Raw genomic sequence first — 20,707 nt, forward strand, 5'->3', positions numbered from 1 at the left:
TGAGACCTTGGTGCTCAACCAGAAAAAGGTGGTTTTCCATCTCCAGGTTAGAAGAAAGTCCTTACCTCAGGTGGAGGATTTGAAGTATCTCCGGGTTTTGTTCACAAGTGAGGGAAGGATGGAACGTGAGATTGATAGGCGGATTGGTGCTGAGGCAGCAGTAATATGGTCGATGTACTGGTCCGTTGTGGTGTAGAAGTAGCTGAGCCGAAAGGCAATGCTATCAATTTACCAGTCAATCTATGTTCCTACTCTCACCTATCGTCATTAGTTTCCTTTGCAGCGTGGCAGGGCGCACTTTTATGGATAGGGTGAGGAGCTCTGACACCCGGGAGGAGCTCAGAGTAGGGCCGCTGCTCCTCCACATCGAGAGAAGTCAGCTAAGGTGACTTGGGCATCTGTTGCCTCCTGGACGCCTACCTAGGGAGGTGTTCCAGGCATGACCCACCGGGAGGAGGCCTCGGGGAAGACCCAGGACATGCTGGAGGGACTATGTCTCTCGGCTGGCCTGGGAACGCCTCGGGATACCCCGGAGGAGCTGGAGGAGCTCTCTTCTAAGACTGCTGCCCCCGCTACCCGGCCCGGCGATAGAAAATGAATGGCTCAGATTAGGTCCAGGTGTGCTTTATTAATTTTTATTATGGGCCAGATCTGTGCTAGTTTTTTGTGGCACAAATCTGGCAAACAGGAGCGGACCGCCCATGTGGCGTCATTCCATGTGGTATGTGGGTAAGTATGGGCCAGATCTGAGCTTAAGGAATTTCGCTATCTGAGTTTACCTATATAATTTTATTATGCAAAGAAAAAACACTTTTTCACAGAAGAGACATTATGACTGAAAGTCATGTTACAAAACTTAAATTACAGCATATTATGTAAGTTTATATCAGACTCACCAAGCAAAAGTCTTCCATGCAATAATCATTAGAGTTCACACATTTACACAACAAAATCTCTGGATGCCAAATGTAGAAAGAAAACGCTATACATTAATACATTTACAGTAAGAAGACTCTAGTGTCAAAGAGTAACAAAAAATACAATTTTACAGCAAACAAAAGTTTGGATAAAAGCATTTTTAGGAGAACTGGAAAAGTCAAGGCAAAACACTTGATATTAAGTCCCAAAGCAAATGACTTTATATTTCTACAGACTGAATACAGAAAGAGCATTTGGGGAAATAATATTATTAGATTGAGCAAGTTTGTGATTTAGTGGAGAGCAGTTATGAGTACAGACGTCACCAACTTTATTATATAAGAGGAGTTTATTAAACTCAAACCATTCTGTCACTTAAATATATTATTCCAAAAACAGGTAAAGAAATCTACTAATAATTGAGCGAATGTCTTTGTTTGACATGTACTGAGAACATTTGTGCAGTCAAATATAAAATAATGTAAAAAACTTTATGGCCAGACTTGACTGAAGGTGTTATACAATCAGGGATTGCACAGAAACAATGTTATATTCCTCTGAAGAGACTGAAGAAGAAGAAGAATTAATCTACTGAACACAAATGTTTACCTCTGCTGCCAAGAGACAAACAGGCAGCCAATCAGCTTTCGCTGAGCACCTAGAGGCAGCCAATCAGTGTTTCACTAAGCCACATACAGGCAGCCAATCATCTTTCTCTGATCAGCGTGCAGGCAAACACCCCGCCCACTCACGGCGCTCAGTGTGAGGCGGAGAGTGCAGAGCTTTGCTGTTTGCTGTTGAATTGCTTTAACTCCACTTCTGTTTCGGGTGTTGTGCGTCTATTCAAAGTAAGTGTATTATATCTGACCTTTGTAGCGTTCGCAGATTTGCTGCAATTATCTTGCGGGTTGAACTGCTTTAACATATGTGCTCAATGCTAATATAGTCTCTTGTTTTTAGCTCGATGCTAGGCTGTAAACACTTCTGTAATGCGTTACTCACGGGTTATCTGGCCACCTTTCATTTGTGTCTCCATCTCATTCCTTCACTAAGTGCTTGTTTCAGAGGTGTGTTGTAAACAACTTCCCAACAAACACATCTGTTACAGCGTAGAAATGTAAGACTGGAGAGCCCTGTAGCAGCTGAGGAGATCTGGGTTTACTACATTTGATGCTGGGTTATTTACATATTGACTATTCTGCATATGAGAAGTAGACCTAAGAGTGTTTAAATACTGTTTAATATTGATTATTGATCTTTTTAACTTAATATCTGCTTGTGTAAACTTTAAAGAGAAATAAATCCAAATTAATATAATCAATCTTTATTGCATAGTCTACAAAACATTCATACAAACAATGGATTTACAATAATGTTACAGAAAGGTATAAAAAGTTGAGTAACGCAGGTCACATAAGCAGCATGCAAAACACTCGCAGTAAACAATTTAAAAGATGCGCCTCTTTTATTTTTTTAATCCTTTAACTGATAGCATTAATCGGTTATGATTAATTGGTTATTTTGATGCTTCAGCACCACTTACGCACTGTTTCTGTGTGCGCTATGAAAGCTGTAATCTGTTAACATGAATGCTGAAACAGGCGTTAGACTTAATCTGTGTTGTTGTTATTTGTATGTTTTAATATGATGTTTAAGAAACAGTTATGATTGTGAATTACATATTTAACAGGTGTTTTCATGAATATAGCCAGTGCTGCTGATATGGCATTAAAACATAAATAAATAAATAAATATATGCACACAGAAGTGTTAAAAAAAAAAACAACTAATGTATTGTTAGTAATGACAGATCTGCTCCTCCTTCTCCTCCAGTGAAGCTCCTCCTCCTTCAGTGAAGCTCCTCCTCCACCAGTGAAGCTCCTCCTCCTCCAGTGAAGCTCCTCCTCCTCCAGTGAAGCTCCTCCTCCTCCAGTTCAGCTGTAAACACTGTGATATTCCCATCAGGCTCCAGTGAAGAGTTTATTGAAGGACAGCGAGAACATGAGTGATCCAGAACCCTGCAGAATTAAACATGAAGACACTGAACAACAAATAGGTTGGTGTTCATTCCTGATTCTTCATTAATCAGCCTGAAGAACAATCATGAGGAAAAGCTTTGAACAGTTGATCTGATTTATTGTACAGAAACGAATGATTTTCTATAAAGACAGAGAGAAATAAACACACTTTCTGTTCACGAGGTCAACTATAGGGACTGAAGCTCAGTTGTCTTTTATTCCCATGTTCTGATCAAATGCTCAGTGAAAGGAGGTTTGTTAAACATTTAACCCTCTGGGCTCTGAGGAGAAGTGTCGGCACTCCCTGACATCTCTGCTGTTTTCTGTTTCTTATAAATATAATTATATTATATAATATATATGGCTGCACGATTAATCAAATAAGATCACAATCTCGATTCCACCCTACACACAATCCTAACCCAGCAAATTATATTTTCAAGTTCGGTAGAGAAGCATAAAGGCCGTCGCACAAGTTTACAAGACATCACACGTGAGCTGTTTGTTTATCACAGAGAGGACGCCCGCGCGCCTGCATATGAAGTCTAGTTTAGTGAACAGGACCAGCATTGGCTGTGGTTAACCCTTTCAGGTGTGAGTTTTAAATCTTCCAGCTGACCCCAGTTCATCACGAGTCCCACTAGCCCCAATAATCTATGGATATATTGGATTTTGCTTCTTTTTGCCCTCAATATTGTATTATATTGTGAAATTTCTGATACTCAAATCTGATAGAATGTGTATTTTTTCTTTTAAACAGCTTAATAATGATCATATTATTTGTTTTATGGCCATGTTTAGTCTCAGGATACTCGTGTCAATATACCTTTGTTTTCGTGGCACTGTTTAACATATGTCCAAACTCAATTCCTGGAGCGCTGCAGCTCTGCACAGTTTTCCTCCAGCCATGATCAAACACAGCTGATTCAGATAATCAACGTGTTCATGAGTTTGAGACCTTTGTGTTAAGGTAGGGGTAGACATTAATAAAGTACAATTATTGCATAATTTAGTGAATAAAATAAACACTTCTTGTAAACTTCCGATCGCAGCTGTATCCCATTAGCAACAACCGCAGGAGAGATCCGAGCTGCTGGATTTACGTCATGTTTATTCCAAATTCTCTTCTGAAATACACGAAGGTAAGCAACAGTTTATCTGGCAGAGGAATAGAGAAAATGTTCTAGTAACATAAACAGTGTGCATCTTATATGAGTAAAGCACATCGTCCAGTTATATTGAAAAATAATTATGATTGCCGTCTCCACACACATCTGCACACATTTTACGAATATTAAATGGTGTGTTTTGCTTGTAGTTTTGTGTATTTGAATGATTGAAACCTAAAACAAATGTTATGCGTTTGAAAGCATGGATAAACTGATTTATGACAGGCCCTGCGCTCCTCTTTCTGTGCCTCAGTGCATGCTGTCAGATTTGAGTTTGAACAGCTGATGCAGTGCGATCTGGACACTTTAGTCACACAGGTGTGATCATATGCTTCAGGGACCAGCCAAGGTTGATCACATCGGTGCAATCGCATACGTGAAAGGGTTAACAGGTAATAAAAAGGGCTGTACGATACTGGAAAAAACTAGCATTGCTATATTTTGTTTTGCTGCGATTTATGTATTGCAGCATGGATACATGTTCCACAGATGATTTGAATAGCTCTATTTAGAAATAATTCATTAGTTTAGATCAGGGGTCACCAAACTTGTTCCTGGAGTGAAAAAGTGACCAAAAGTTTGGTTATAGCACCCGGCCATGTATATTGACCCTGTGGAGCTCCAGACCAACAGTTCTGGTGGAAACAGGAGTGTTGAGGTGGAGCGAGTCGGCAGCTGTGGTTTTGTTTTTTAGATACAACCCGAGTTGAGGCTGTTTCATACTTCTGCAGTCAGTGGGGGGCAGAGATCAAGGGGAGACAGTTCTGGGGAAAAAGCTGTTCCTCGGTCTGCTGGTTTGTGTCCGGGGGAGCCTGAAGCGCCTGCCGCAATGCAGGATAGTAAACAGTCTGTGAGCAGGGTGAGAGGAGTCCTAAAGAATACTGCATCTACAATGTTTCTTCTAGATGTACTCAATGGCTATAAGCGTGGTCCCTGTGATGCGTTGGGCAGTTTTCACCACCCGCTGCAGTGCCTTAAGCTCAGCAACAGAGCAGCTTCTATACCAGACACAGTTGGTCAGGATGCACTCTATTCTGCAGCGATAAAAGTTCACCAAGATGGCTGATTCTTCTTAAGTTGCCTTAAAAAAAGAGGAGCTGGTGAGCCTTATTGACCAGGCTGGAGGTTTTAATGGTCCAGGACTGATCCTTTGAGATGTGGGTCCACAGGAACTTGAAGGATGAGACGGGCTCAACTGCCATCCTATTGATGTAGATTGGATCATGTGAGCCTGTTCGTCCTTTCCTGAAGTCCACAAAGAGCTTTTTGGTCTTGTTGGTGTTAAGGAGCAGATTATTGTCGGTGCACCAAGTGGCCAGATGCTGTATCCCCTCCCTGAAGGCCGTCTCATCATTATTGCTGATTAGACCAATCACTGTGGTGTCATCTGCAAATTTGATGATGGTGTTGGATCTGTTACGGGCCTAAAAAGGGAGTAGAGGAAGGGGCTCAGCACACAGCCCTGGGGTGCACCAGTGTTGAGTGTGACGGTGGTGGAGCAGATGTGGTCTGATCTAACATTCTGAGGTCTGTTAGTCAGAAAGTCGATAATCCAGTTGCAGAGAGACGTGTCGTAATCCAGGTCTCTAAGTTTAATAATTAACAATAACAACTGTTCCCAGCACGGTTAGACAACCATGCTGAACTGTGCACAATAAACTACACTACGTTTAACATGGGTAATCCAGATCTAAACAATACAATTTGAAAAGGGTTTTAAAACCATAGAGCAGTCTCTGCCAGAGAAGGGAATCACTGGCCCACCACATTCTTACCAACATATTTTCTATTTAAAGTTATTATTTAATTGAATTACACCATGAATAATTACATGTATATAATTACTAACCCATCATCTAAAATAGTAAAATAGCCCACTGTTTGCCTAGACCTTGATTAATGTGATTGACATCTTAGGCAATGAGACCGTTAATTCGCCTGACTGAGTTTATTGCATGCAGTGCTGGATTTGGTAGCACAAAAACCTCAATCTAATCCGGGTGTGAACTTTACCAACTGCACCCCTGAAAGACTTTTTCTGTTGCGCATTGAATAAAGCCGATTAAGATCGTCGATGTCCACAATCCACAACAGCATTGCTATATCCATGGAACACGAACTTGCCGACGAACCACGAGGAAATACTTTCACTATTCAATCAAAGCCCATATATCAGCTTGTTTTGTAATTTCACGCTGGTTAGACCACCTGAAGAACGGTTACGCTGTGTTGTGATGTCGTCCTTTACCGTATAAAGTCGAACTTTACTTAAGTTTTTGGACTTTTGTTTGAAAGCTTTACAGAGTGGCACTGTAACAGTACTGTGTTGTATGATTTAAATTATATTCTAAATATGCACCAAATGTTTACATTGCGTTACCAAGGCAACAACTGATGCATTTTGTGTAACGTTCTAAAGAGCTCAGGTGCAGCATCACAGTGGAACATTTAAACGTATCCGTGCTGTCTGGCCTAGTTTGGCATGGAATGGAACGGTTCTGCATAAAGAACCATTCAGCACGATAGTGGAAAACGGCTATATATGTAATTAGTTTTGCGTTAATGTGCATCAAATTTACAGTTTGTGTAGCCATGGTTTCCAGTGTCTTTCACTTTAGCTTTTGATGAGTTTCTACGACTTACTAAAAACTCAACTTTTTTATTTCAGACCCAATTGAAGAGTATGAGGAGATTAAAGAGGAGGAACACCATGTCAAGATTGAGGAAAATCATTTACAGACTGATGATATTTTCAAAAGGAGAGACAAGAATAGTTTTACCTGCACTCAGTGTGGAAAGAGTTTTGAAAGTAAAAGCAGCCTCAAGATTCACATGAGGAGCCACACTGGAGAGAAACCATTCACATGCACTGAGTGTGGAATGAGTTTCAGCCACACATCAAACCTTAATCAGCACATGAGGATCCACACTGGAGAGAAACCATACATGTGCACACAGTGTGGGAAGAGTTTCAGCCAGTCATCAGATGTTAATAAACACATGAGGATCCACACTGGAGAGAAACCATTCACATGCACTCAGTGTGGGAAGAGTTTCAGCCACGCATCAACCCTTAACCAACACATGAAGATCCACACTGGAGAGAAACCATACATGTGCACACAGTGTGGCAAAGGTTTTAACCAATCATCAGACGTTATTAAACACATGAGGAGCCATACTGGCGAGAAACCATTCACATGCACTCAGTGTGGGAAGAGTTTCAGCCAATCATCAAACCTTAATAAACACATGTGGAGCCACACTGGGGAGAGACCATACACATGCACTCAGTGTGGGAAGAGTTTCAGCCAGTCATCAGACGTTACTAAACACATGTGGAGCCACACTGGAGAGAAACCATTCACTTGTACTCAGTGTGGGAAGAGTTTCAGCCACTCATCAAATCTCAATAAACACACGATGATCCACACTGGAGAGAAACCATACACATGCACTCAATGTGGGAAGAGTTTCAGGCGATCATCACACCTTAATAAACACATGAAGATCCACATATACGTGCTTTGAGTGTGAAAAGACTTTCAGTACAGCTGAAGAGTTGAAACTGCATCAGAGGATTCACATGGGAGAGAAACCTTACAAGTGTTAACAATGCAAAAAGAAATTAAGAGATTTGAAAACTGAGATCTGAAAACACATGAGAGGATTCACAATGTGGACAAACCATAGACATGATCAGTGTCAATTAGAGATGCTCATATTGACCATATATCTGGTGGATACATCTGTACAGCTCTGCTGCTCCACTCTCCAGTGTATTCATGTGGCTAGTGTTGCTGTTTTAGATGATGTTCTCTGTCTGACTCCCTGAATGAGAAACAAATCACTGGGAAGACACTGCACATCAATAAAGGTGAAGCTCCAGGACAGTTAGTTTGCAGTATACCAGGGCCTCAAGTTTAGAAAGCCTATTCATCCATCCTGTGTTGCTTCTTTTATTAATCAAGTTTCTTTACTTTTAGGTTGAAGATTATTTCTACTTTACTACATTTGCTTTTTTTGAGTAGAATACAAACTTGATGAATATTTTGTGATTTAGGCAGAGCGACAGGTATAAGTTTTACAATATTAATACACTGTGATGATCCCAAGACTCCAGATTGGAGCATGTGGTAGATCCTGATTGGATGCCTGCGTTACTCATCAAAGGGTATATAAGAGTTGTTGTGCTACCCCAGGACACTGTGGCTACTCAGGAGTCCTCATGTCAAGACCTGCCATCTCACTGACTCTTTAACCTCATGGTTTTGTTTTGCATTACTTGTATCATGTAGTTAAAGTGTTGTTGTGATTATACCCTAAGTTCTTTATCTTCATTATCCCTAGACATCTGTTGGTTGCTTTGTTTGATTGTTCTATGATTTACATTTAACAATAAATAATTTGCATTCAGGCTATTTTGTTGTTAATCTCTCTGTTGCGACTCAAACAAGCGGGTCATAACACTTTGTAAAATGTGTCTGGTTGTATCTGAGATCTTGTCCTTTCCCTCATGAACTTAGGTGAGAGTAGGAACCTAGATGAGCAGTAAATTGGGAACATTGCCTTTTGTCAGCTGCTTCACCACAACAGACCAACACATCAACTGCATTACCGCTGCCGCTGCACTGATCCGTCTTTTAATCTCACACTCCATCCCTTCCTCCCTTGTGAACAAAACTGCAGATTCTTGAATCTCATTAGGGCTAAGAACTGTCCTCTTAACTGGAGATGGACCACCATGGTAGGTTTCTGACTTAGGGGTGCCGTCTCTTTCCCTGCCACGTCACACTCAGCAGCAAACCGTCCCACTGCATGCTGAAGCTCTATGAAAGACCACAGAGACGGCAGTAGCCTGCACCAACAATTCTGTCAATAAAAATAAATATATTTTTGAGATCAGCCTCTAACGACTATATTTATGTATTGTTAAATAAATAGCATTTTTTCAAAGAGGAGACCCTGGATTACAGGTATGATACAAAACTTAAATCACAGCATATTATGTAAGTTTATCAGACTCATCAATCAAGATTCTTCCATGCAATAATCATTAGAGTTCACATACAATGGATAAGCTTGTCCTCCTTATAATAATCATACAAAAACAAGCATAAAGTCATACAATTCAGTGATGGAACACGTGCTGGATCACCTTCAGCTTTTCCATCAAATGTCTCTTCCTCTGAGTTATAGCCTTGAAGGTGTATTGCACGCCTGTTAGTGTTAGATTTAATGCAAATGTGACAGGACTGAATTTGATGTTTTTGATCAATTGGTGTGAATGATAACAACTCAAACTTGCTATATCTGAAGGTATTATACAATCAGGGATTGCACAAAAACAATGTTATATTCCTCTGAAGAGACTGAAAAAGAATTAATCTTCTGAACACAAATGTTTCTCTCTGTTGTCGAGAGACCGATTGACAACCAGGCAGCCAATCAGCTTTCTTTGAGCGCTTACTTGCAGCCAATCAGCTTTTACTGAGCGCCTGCAGGCAGCGAATGGGCTTTCTCTGGTGAGCGTGCATGCAAACACCCCGCCCACGGCGCTCAGTGTGAGGCGGAGAGTGCAGAGCTTTGCTGTTTGCTGTTGAATTGCTTTAACTCCACTTCTGTTTCGGGTGTTGTGCGTCTATTCAAAGTAAGTGTATTATATCTGACCTTTGTAGCGTTCGCAGATTTGCTGCAATTATCTTGCGGGTTGAACTGCTTTAACATATGTGCTCAATGCTAATATAGTCTCTTGTTTTTAGCTCGATGCTAGGCTGTAAACACTTCTGTAATGCGTTACTCACGGGTTATCTGGCCACCTTTCATTTGTGTCTCCATCTCATTCCTTCACTAAGTGCTTGTTTCAGAGGTGTGTTGTAAACAACTTCCCAACAAACACATCTGTTACAGCGTAGAAATGTAAGACTGGAGAGGCCTGTAGCAGCTGAGGAGATCTGGGTTTACTACATTTGATGCTGGGTTATTTACATATTGACTATTCTGCATATGAGAAGTAGACCTAAGAGTGTTTAAATACTGTTTAATATTGATTATTGATCTTTTCAACTTAATATCTGCTTGTGTAAACTTTGAAGAGAAATAAATCCATAACAGTTAATAGTATAAAACAATATTCAGTAATATCACTTTTATAGCAAAGAATCAGTCCCTTTCCTGGTCATTAAAGTGAAATATCTCAACATAAACAAAGGAGGCTGAGAAAAATGTTCATTTTTGATGGAAAGTTCAGATGACCCTGAGAGATTCAAACTCTGTCATTTTTATTTTTTAAATTGAAACTTTAAACTTCATTGCAAACGCTTTATTTAGCAGTAAAACAGAATGTGGGATTAGTATAATAGTATAAAACACTTAATAATGAATGTATTACAGTATTGAGAGATAACTGTAGGCAATCAGAGACATGATCACGCTGCACACATGAGATGTAGAATCGGCCACTCAACACTTACACACATATTTACTGAACAGGGAAGAGAAACCTATGTGTAACTTGTGTGAGAATATGTTGATGGTGAAACATATTTTAATAGAGTGTATATTTGTAAATGATATTAGAGAATGTTTTTATTCAGGAAATATTTGAAGGCAAATGTTTAAAAATGTGTTTTCTGGAGGAATTTTACAATATTGATCATTGATCAGACTGAAAGAGCTTATAAGACTTTATCAGTGTTGCTGTTATTTGTGTGTTTTTAACCAATTAATGATGTTTCAGAAACAGTTATGATCATCAATTATATATTGAACATTTAATACAAGTGTTGTCATGAATATAGCCAGTGCTGCTGATATGACATTAAAATAGAAATATAAGCGAACAACTTGTAATTAGAATAATTGTCTCCTCCTCCAGTAAAGCTCCTCCTCCTCCAGCGAAGCTCCTCCTCCTCCAGTGAAGCTCCTCCTCCTCCAGTGAAGCCCCTCCTCCTCCAGTGAAGCTCCTCCTCCTCCAGTTCAGCTGTAAACACTGTGATATTCCCATCAGGCTCCAGTGAAGAGTTTATTGAAGGACAGCGAGAACATGAGTGATCCAGAACCCTGCAGAATTAAACATGAAGACACTGAACAACAAATAGGTTGGTGTTTATGTCTGATCAGGGGCAGCGCGGGGGGGTTGTTGGGCTTCTGAGGCTTCATCCCCAAATGTTTTTTCCAAAGCCCTGAATCTTTTGGGTTTAAGTTTTGTCAAAGTGTAGTTTTTCAGCACATTATGCAGAAATATTTAAACAGGTTCATTATTGCTTTCCCACAGGATCAATAAAGCAATATCAGCTGGGGTTTTGCTAGCGCTTTTCTTTATTTATATTTTTTCTTCACCCTTATTTATTTTTTTTCTATTAGAGGCAGCCCTATGGCAGTGAGTGCTTTCCCTCCTTTCAGAGAACTAGTTTACACACACACACACACACACACACACACACATTGTGCTTCTGCAAAGCCACGCCCCCTGTCAGTCACCTCAGATTGTGATTGACAGTTCTGTATGATCTGACCAGGTGCTGCACACAGGCTGTTCTGATTAGCTGTGAGTTTTGATTCATTCAGGTGTATTAATGTGAAAGTGGAGTCTGACAATAATAAATATACTCAACAGGAGTAAAACCACCTGTTTTTATACCCGTGCTGACTTTTCTTACGCCTTGGTTTTGAGTGTGGTCCTGTAAAATCTTCATTGGAAGGGCTATCTACCCCACTCCCCTTAGCCCTACGCCTTCAAGCTAAAGAGAATTGGGACACCCCTATCCCTTCACGGGAATGCGCAGAATGAGGGGTAGGGGTAAAGGGTTGAATTGGAATTGGGCCTAATCGAACTTCTCTCATTTTAATCTTCTTTCTGGTGTGTTTTTTTATGTTGCGTACACCTGCTACTTGCCCCAGGTGAGTTTAAAGGAGCATCACATGCTGGAAACAGTCTTATTTATCCACAATTCTAATAGGGTGCCAATACTTTTGTCCAGCCCATTTTAAGAGTTTTGTTTGTCCTTGTCTGAATTGCTTTCTTCTTCCCTTTTTGTGTTGTTGCAATACACACAGAGGGAATAAACCTGTGTATAGCAAAGCAGGTGTCAATGCAATACTTCTCTGTGAGAAATACTTCCTTTTCTGGGAAAATGTCAGGGATGCCAACAAGTTTGATCATGACTGTATAGAGCTTTTTCTAACTAATTCCTCATAATGATTAGAGTTTTTAAATCACTGTTTACTGATTCACTTTAAACAATATATGGATTTACGTCAGATGAGACGCTTGTTTTGTTATAAAGACTATTTATCATGAATATTACTGGACAATTCTCACCTTGACCGACAAGTCCAGCCTCTAATGGGCCATCAGTGTGATTTACGGCAGGGGCGGACTGGCCATAGGGAGCACCGGGACATTTTCCGGTCAATCTGGACTGCCACCGTGACTCTGACCTGTCGCCTTAGGTCATCAAAACTAAACCTGATCTAATTTATTTTACATTAATGTGCACCAGAATTGCCCTGTGTGTTTCCAGTGTGTTTCACTTCAGCTTTTGTTGAGTTTCTATGACCTAATAAAAACTCAACTTTTTATTTCAGACCTAATAGAAGAGTATGAGGAGGTTAAAGAGGAGGAACACCATGTTACAACTGAGGAAAAAACTCATTTGCAGACTGATGATATTTTGAAAAGGAGAGAAAAGAATCGTTTCATCTGCACTCAGTGTGGAAAGAGTTTGGGAAGAAACAAAAGCCTTAAGATTCACATGAGGAGCCACACTGGAGAGAGACCGTACACATGCACTCAGTGTGGGAAGAGTTTCAGCCAGTCATCACACCTGAGTCTACACATGCAGATGCACAGCGGAGAGAAACCATTCAGATGCATTCAGTGTGGGAAGAGTTTCAGCCAATCATCACACCTTAATGAACACATGAAGATCCACACTGGAGAGAAACCATTCACATGCACTCAGTGTGGGAAGAATTTCAGGCAATCCTCATCCCTTAATCTACACCGAAAGATCCACACTGGAGAGAAACCATACACCTGCACTCAGTGCGGGAAGAGTTTCAGCCGATCATCAACCCTTAATGAACACATGAGGATCCACACTGGAGAGAAACCATTCACATGCACTCAGTGTGGGAGGAGTTTCAGCGGATCAAGTCAACTTAATCAACACATGAAGATCCACACTGGTGTGAGAGAGTATATATGCTTTGAGTGTGAGAAGACTTTCATCACAGCTGGAGATATGAAGCGGCACCAGAGGATTCACACTGGAGAGAAACCGTACAAGTGTGCACACTGTGACAAGAGGTTTAATCAGTCGGTAAATCTGAAAGCACATGAAATGATTCACAGTGGAAAGAAACCATGCAAGTGTTCGCACTGTGACAAGAAATTCAGAGACTTGCGAACCCTGAAAAAACATGAGAGGATTCACACTGGAGAGACACCACAGACATGATCAGTGTGTGTGAGGGATGCTCATAGTGACTGTTTAATCATAACCTACGTTTTTTTAAACTGATTAATGTTATCAGTTAAAACAGTGAAAATATTACTATTTTTGATGTTTTGCTGCATAAATACGCAACATTTGTTAACTTGTGAAGCAACCACACCTGCCTACAGACATACTTTGCCAAAGAAGTAAAATCAAAGGGAAAAGAAGGATATTGCACGCCACAGATTTGAGTTGACGGCCAAACCAGCGCTGATGCTGATCGCCTCTGTCCTGGACCTGCATCATACACATCACCACCTTCTTTGCCATGTGATATTTCAGTTTTTCTTTTTAATAAATCTGCAAAAATGTCATCAATTCTGTGTTTGTTTTTCTGTCAATATGGGCTGCTGTGTGTACATTAATGAGGGGTAAAGGACCTAAATGACTTGAGCAAACGGCTGCAAAATAACAAAGTGAGAAATTTAAGGAGGTCTGAAACTTTGCGTACCCACTGTATATACACTTGGTCGTTGTCCATTATCATGGCAGATGAAGCACATCTAAATCTTGTGTAAAGAACAAACGACACAATCTCAATTACAAGAAAGCTTGATGCCATCAACTGCGTATAGGCCACACTATTTAGGGGAATACTATATTACAACATTGATTATGTCTGTTGTTAAGTTTAAAAGAGCTTATGAGATTTTATCAGTGATAAAGATGGAAAAAAAGTACTTTTAATATTAAATTAATATTTAATTAATATTTATTTAAAGTACCTTTAATATTGGCAGATCTACCACTCCTCCAGTGAAGCTCATCGCCCTATTTTGATCAATTATAACTGAATTGTTTTCCGTTTCTTAAATATATATTAAAGGCTAAAGGCAGGTGATACTGTATTCAGCACAAACTTTGCTACAATAATATGCAAGCAGCATGTATGTATGTGTTATTTTTTAGGCAAAATGTGGTTATGCCTGTTTTATACTTTAATAAGTCACAGAAACATTTAGATACTATATTAATATTAACTGCTTGCTCGTGTAACAAAAAAAATGTTTTATTTACACCATACGTGAACATTATTTAGCATATATAAAACAACCTTTCAGTTTTTAAAGGCTACATTGCTGTTATTTATCACACAATAAACATACAGGGGTAGGACAATGAAATTGAAATACCTGATTTTACAACAATTCATTAGTATGGTGTAGGGCCTCCTTTTTTGGCCAATAGAGCATCGGTTCATCTGGGAAATTACAGACTCCTCTCCTGCACAGTGGCCAGAGGGGTTTTGAGCTGATATTCTTACAGAATAGTGTTCAGGTCACTACATGTTGCGAGTGGAGGAAAACCTTTCCTGACTCACTCCTCCAAAACACCCTAAAGTGCTCAATAATATTTAGATCTGGTGACTCCAGTCTTGCTGTCTGTATTGGTGCATTATCATCCTGATACACGCCACCGCCTTCAGAATACAATGCTTGCCCATTTGGGTCACGTGTTCTTCCAGAATAGTTGGAAGTTCTTGGCTGTGACCCAGTGCTCCTCTTGCACAAGTATTGGGCCTAAGGAATGCCATGATGTTGAGCCCAATCCATCACTGATCCAGCTGCCACTGCCACCTCCAGAGCTGCCAGATCTGCTGTCACTCCCAGAGCTGCTCGATTCACCAGAGGCGCCAGATCCTCTCAAATTCCACAGATGGCCAGAGCCGCCACCTGAGTTCCACGAATGGCTGCTTGAGCCATGTGACCTCCCAGTGCCGCCAGCGCCGTGTACATAAACTGCCGATGCCTCCTGAACTACAGCCTCCTGACCCACTGGGGTTAAATGAACGTGTCAGTGCTTCCTGAACCGGAGCCTCCTGACCTACTATGGGTGTATGACCTGCCTGTGCCTGCTAAACAAAAGACCTCAGACCTACTTCAGCTCCACAATCCAGGTCCTCCGCTGCTCCACACTCCAGGCCCTCGACAGCACTACACTCCAGGCCCTCCGCTGCTCCAGGCTCTCCACTGCTCCACGCTCCAGTCCTCCACCGCTCCACGCTCCAGTCCTCCACCGCTCCACGCTCCAGGGGCTCCACAGTTCCACACTCCAAGCCCTCCGCCGCTCCACTCTCCAGGTACACCGCCGTTGCATGGTCTTGGCTCTCCGTGCCTCCCCCTGTTCCTCAACTCCACCTCCCTCCTGGCCTGTATTTGGAGTGTCTGGAAGCCGCTCTTTGAGGGTGGGGGGTGTCACAATCACCTGCAAAGATAAGATCGCTGGTAAACACGCAGTTCCTCAAAAAACTACAATACTGTCAACATATGGACTACAAATCCTGCCATGCACCACACACTCACACCCGTTTCAGTTTTCCTGCTGTTTTCCCGAGGTTATAGAATTCTGCATTGAGTTTGATTCATGTGGATTACTAAACCAGAGAACATTTGTTTTCAAAAAGAGTTGGCTGATTTAAAGGTGCAGATGTCAGGTCTGTCATTTCTGTTAACTAAATATTTATGGAGATTCAGCTCTTTATTCTGACGCATATGCCAGTCAGGCACAGAATGAACAAGCATTCGCTATCTGTTTTATTCATTTAACAAAAACATAATGTTGTTGCACTTATGAATATATACAAATAAAAATAGGCCCTTTACAAACGTGAACTCAGATTAAATCAAAACTAAACATGATCTGATTTATTTTACATTAATGTCCTTCAGAATTCGAGTTTGTGTAGTCGGTGTTTCCAGTGTCTTCACTTCAGCTTTTGATGAGTTTCTATGACTTACTAAAAACTCAACCTTTTTATTTCAGACCTACTTGAAGAGTATGAGGAGATTAAAGAGGAGGAACATCACGTCAACATTGAAGAAAATTATTTACAGACTGATGGTATTTTCAAAAGCAGAGACAAGAATCGTTTCACCTGCACTCAGTGTGGGAAGAGTTTGGCAAGACAAAGCAATCTTAAGGTTCACATGATGATCCACACTGGAAAGAAACCACACACATGCACTCGGTGCGAGAAGAGTTTTAGCCACTCATCAAACCTTAAAAAACACATGAGGATCCACACTGGCGAGAAACCATACACATGCACTCAGTGTGGAAAGAGTTTGGGAAGAAAATGCAGCCTTAAACTACACATGAGGATCCACACTGGAGAGAAACCATTCACATGCCCTCGGTGCCAGAAGAGTTTTAGCCAATCATCACACTTTAATCTACACATGAGGAGCCACACTGGAGAGAAACCATTCATATGCACTCTGTGTGGGAAGAGTTACATCCAATCATCAAACCTTAATCAACACATGAGGAGCCACACTGGAGAGAAACCATTCACATGCACTTTGTGTGGGAAGAGCTACATCCAATCATCAAACCTTAATCAACACTTAAAGATCCACAGTGGAGAGAAACCATACACATGCACTTTGTGTGGGAAGAGCTACATCCAATCATCAAGCCTTAATGAACACATGATGAGCCACACTGGAGAGAGACCATTCACATGCACTCAGTGTGGGAAGAGTTTCAGGCGATCATCACATCTTAATAAACACATGAAGATCCACGCTGGTATACGAGAGTATAAATGCTTTGAGTGTGAGAAGACTTTCATCACAGCTGGAGGATTGAAGCGGCACCAGATGATTCACACTGGAGAGAAACCGTACACGTGTTCACACTGTGACAAGAGATTTATTCAGTTAGCACATCTGAAAAAACATGAAACTATTCACACTGGAGAGAAACCGTACAAGTGTTCACACTGTGAAAGGAAATTCAGAGACTTACGAAACCTGAAAAGACATGAGAGGATTCACACTGGAGAGAAACCATAGACATGATCGGTGTGTATTATGCTGCGTTCACACCAGATGCGGAAGAAGCGTCAAGCGCGGGTGATTTACATGTTAAGACAATGCAAAGACGTGAATAGACATCCTGCAGCACGATACGCCCGATACGCAAATTGAGCGTTTTGCATGAATTTGTTCATCATCACTTCTTCAGTTCTTCAGTATATCAAGGCCTTAAGTTTGGAAAGCCTATTCATTTGTCTTGTGTCTTTGCTTATTTTCTTAATAAAGTTTCTTTAGTTTCAAGTTCAAGATTCTTTCTAGTTTACTACATTTACTTTTTTGAGTAGAACACAAACTTGAATATTGATTAATACTTGAACATCTCAGGAGAGCAACAGGTGTTTGTCAGGTTCTGTGTTGTTCCGTGTTTTCATCATGTGACCCCTTTGTTCTAGTTCCCGCCATTTGTTAATGTTTCATGAGTTTCACCTGCATCTCCCCCTGTATGTAATCAGTTTAATTATGTCCCTGTGTTCAGTTTTATCATATTAAAACACTGTTTGTAAAATCTGTTTTCATTAGTTTGTTGGTAAAAAGATTAGAATGTACATCTTGCCATATCTCGCATGTTTTTATAAATCAGAGGTAGTTGGTCAATCTTTTCTGCCTTTTCTTATGTTGTTATTGTCCAATGGATATTTCAGACCGCATTTTATACGATTTGCACTCATTTAAATAAAAAGGATCATCACAGTGTTGTATAATTGATCACCTCAAGGTCTGCCCTAAAGTCAGCGAGGACCAAAAGTTACTGAGCCTTTTTTATTTCGATATGTTGATGAACTTCCAACTGAAACACAGTACCTTGAGCAGACCAACCCCAGACTCTCCCTCTCCCTAGAAACTTCCTCCAGCTCCTCTGGTGGCACTCCATTCGAGCCCCGACACAGTCCCCCCAGCCTGTCCTGGGTCTTCCCTGAGGCCTTCACCTGGTGGGACAAGCCTAGAGCACCTCCCTAGGTTGAATTCCAGGATAATCTGAGACACAAGCAGCAGCTCTACTCTGTGTTCCTCTGAGTTCCTCACACCTGTTTCCCTTCATAAAAATGGGAAGCACCACCCCAGTTGCCCAGTCTAGAGGTACTGCAGCAGAGAAGCCTAACAACAGAACACCATTCAGATCCAGATCAGGGAGGCTGTTCCTCCGAATCACCCCTTTCCAGGTATCACTGCCATTACCTACATGGGTGTTGAATTCCACCAGTAGAACAACAGAGTGTCTAGTCCATCAACCCTCCCATGGACTCCTAAGAAGGCTGGGTACTCTGCACTGCTCTTTTGCTTGTAAGCACAAACTACAGTGAGAGACCTATCCCCAATCCAAATGTGCAGGCAAGTGACCTTATCACCTGGGAAGTCCACCCAATGGCAGCTTAGTAGGGAAGCTATAAGCTAGCCCTCACCAGCCGGTTTCCTCTCACTGCAGGCAACTCCAGAGTAAAAGAAGTTCGACTATCTTGAGCTTGATCATCTCTAATCGATACCGTTCAACCACCTCGCTCAGGCTCCTGCCCTCTCAGTGAGGTGACATTCCATGTCCCGATAGCCAGTTTCTGTGTCTGATGATCTGGTTATCGCGGTCCATACATTTGACCAGTCAAAGGTCAGTTCAAATCCTCAGACCTGGTTGAACTCATCTACCCGTACTCTTAGGCAAGCGTCCACAAGATTTTATAAGACTGCTTAAATGCATATCAGGTTTCGGTCAGTAAAGCTAAACCCAAATATTTTTCAAACTTGATTGCTAAAAATGCTAGTAAGCTAAAAGTCCTCATGCGTTAAGTGTCAAAAGGGTCATGCTTTAATATTCGCAGTTCGCTTCGGTGCAAAGTTCAAGCTTAATGAAATCTGATCTGCGAAATCGAATCACTTGACTGCGTGAGACCAATCAAGGATCAAAACATGACCTCTCTGGGCAGAAATTGAAAACATGCAGCAATCGCTTGCTTTTTGAAATGTCTAATAAACTTGTTTAATCCCTGCAATTTTCGCAGCGCCATGTACGACAGAATTTCACACGCTCAAACTCTAGTGTGACCGCAGCTTAAACTCTCATTTGTCTCAAAGGTTTTAAAGAAAATGGCATTATTATCCTGATACACGCCACTGCCCTCAGGATGCAATGTTTGGACCACTGGGTACATATGGTACTTCAGAACGCTTTGGTAGTCTTTGGCAGAGATGCTCCATCTAACACCAGTCTTGGGTCTAGGGAAGGGTATGATATTGCAGCCCAAACCATCACTGATTCCCCCATGCTTTACTCTGGGCATCGACGTCTGGGTGGGACGCTTCTTTGGGACTTCTCCACACCGTAACTCCCCTGCATGTGGGAAAGACAGTAAAGGTGGACTCATCAGTGAACAATGCATCTTTCACCTGTCCACAGCCCAAGATTTCTGCTGCTGGCATCATTGAAACAGGCATTTAGCATTGGCACGTGTGAGCAGAGGTTTGGCTATAGCAGTCAGACATGTACATTGACCCTGTAGAGGTCCTGATGAACCGTTTTGGTGGACACAGGAGAGCTGAAGTGCACATTCAATTCAGCTGTGAGTTGGGCGATGTTAGCAACCGGAGGTCCCTTACAAACATCTTCCTCTTGCATTCATAGTTACTTCTGTTGGATGTGGTTCCTCTTCTTGGTGGTTTGCTGACATTACTCTGGATACTGTGGCTCTTGATACATCACAGACTTGCTGTCTTAGTCACAGATGCTCCAGCGAGACGCACACCAACAACTTGTCCTCTTTGGAACTCTGATATGTCACCATGTAATGTTGTGTGCTAATTAATTACTCTGCTAATTAAACCTTCACATTCTGCTCTTACTGGTGGCGTGTAAAATCAATGAAGATTGGCCACCAGCTGCTCAAATTTAGCCATGAAACCTCGAATACTAAATTGGCCAGTGTTTCAGTGTCATTATCAAACCCCTGTACTTTCACAATCCATATTAATTGTGTTTTGAAACTATAAATGTCATTACTACCACAGGGGGCAGCGTGGTGGAAATGACATTTCTACAGTTTATTGTAGAATGATTAAAGATAGCTTCATTGATTAGCTTTGAATTGATACTAGCTTTTCATCTATACAAAGCACTCTTCTTTACCTTCATTTTGTTTGTTTTTTAAAAACTCACTTGAAGGTGCAGCATGTTTGGAAACGACGTAGAATAAATGTATTTCCTTATCAAGCAATATTTATCTTGATTTTTCTTTGTGTGTTGTGGATGATAATTTAAATTCCCTCCATCTTGAACATGTGCTCAGATGGCT

General features: G+C 41.2%; 3 protein-coding genes across 18 annotated transcripts in view; all 3 read left to right on the plus strand.

Annotated features, from left to right (window-relative positions):
* The window catches only part of LOC147846163 (uncharacterized), a 24,317-nt gene extending 15,791 nt beyond the window's left edge, over nucleotides 1-8,526 (plus strand). Inside the window, exon 4 of the transcript XR_015481449.1 lies at nucleotides 8,181-8,526. The gene's annotated coding sequence lies outside the window, so the exon portion shown is untranslated. The remainder of the gene's footprint in view (nucleotides 1-8,180) is intronic.
* Nucleotides 1,678-8,526, plus strand: znf1124 (zinc finger protein 1124). 9 transcript variants are annotated; one of them, XM_087245442.1, is made up of 6 exons: nucleotides 1,678-1,766; nucleotides 2,812-2,974; nucleotides 3,813-3,906; nucleotides 3,989-4,078; nucleotides 4,359-4,497; nucleotides 6,774-8,526. In XM_087245442.1, the coding sequence occupies exons 5-6, from the start codon at nucleotides 4,434-4,436 to the stop codon at nucleotides 7,634-7,636; spliced, it is 927 nt and encodes a 308-aa protein (XP_087101568.1). In that variant the 5' UTR covers nucleotides 1,678-1,766; nucleotides 2,812-2,974; nucleotides 3,813-3,906; nucleotides 3,989-4,078; nucleotides 4,359-4,433; the 3' UTR covers nucleotides 7,637-8,526. The 9 variants fall into 9 exon arrangements, with proteins under 9 accessions (XP_087101568.1, XP_087101569.1, XP_087101572.1 ...); XM_087245443.1 differs by having other exon boundaries at nucleotides 3,821-3,906; XM_087245446.1 differs by lacking the exon at nucleotides 4,359-4,497 and having other exon boundaries at nucleotides 1,678-1,863; nucleotides 2,752-2,974.
* Nucleotides 1,678-20,629, plus strand: zgc:113407. 8 transcript variants are annotated; one of them, NM_001366420.2, is given in 4 exon segments: nucleotides 1,678-1,766; nucleotides 2,792-2,974; nucleotides 12,695-13,675; nucleotides 13,718-15,021. In NM_001366420.2, coding segments are annotated over 2 exon segments (930 nt in total). In that variant the 5' UTR covers nucleotides 1,678-1,766; nucleotides 2,792-2,919; the 3' UTR covers nucleotides 13,570-13,675; nucleotides 13,718-15,021.
* Nucleotides 20,630-20,707: the final 78 nt, after the last annotated feature.

This window comes from Danio rerio, chromosome 3, assembly GCF_052040795.2.
Source record: "Danio rerio strain M-AB ecotype USA chromosome 3, GRCz13ab, whole genome shotgun sequence".
NCBI lineage: Eukaryota > Metazoa > Chordata > Actinopteri > Cypriniformes > Danionidae > Danio > Danio rerio.

What these genes read in the sequence shown, in the direction of transcription:
- znf1124 (XM_087245440.1), top strand. Translation starts at nt 4,434, where the DNA reads ATGCTTCAGGGACCAGCCAAGGTTGATCACATCGGTGCAATCGCATAC. An exon ending in ATACGTGAAAGGGTTAACAG is followed by an intron (nt 4,498 to 6,773) that starts GTAATAAAAAGG and finishes TTTTTATTTCAG; the next exon opens with ACCCAATTGAAGAGTATGAG.
- zgc:113407 (XM_088649550.1), top strand. Translation starts at nt 11,151, where the DNA reads ATGAGTGATCCAGAACCCTGCAGAATTAAACATGAAGACACTGAACAA. An exon ending in AGACACTGAACAACAAATAG is followed by an intron (nt 11,206 to 12,694) that starts GTTGGTGTTTAT and finishes TTTTTATTTCAG; the next exon opens with ACCTAATAGAAGAGTATGAG. An exon ending in TCACAGTGGAAAGAAACCAT is followed by an intron (nt 13,478 to 16,467) that starts GCAAGTGTTCGC and finishes TCAAAAGCAGAG; the next exon opens with ACAAGAATCGTTTCACCTGC.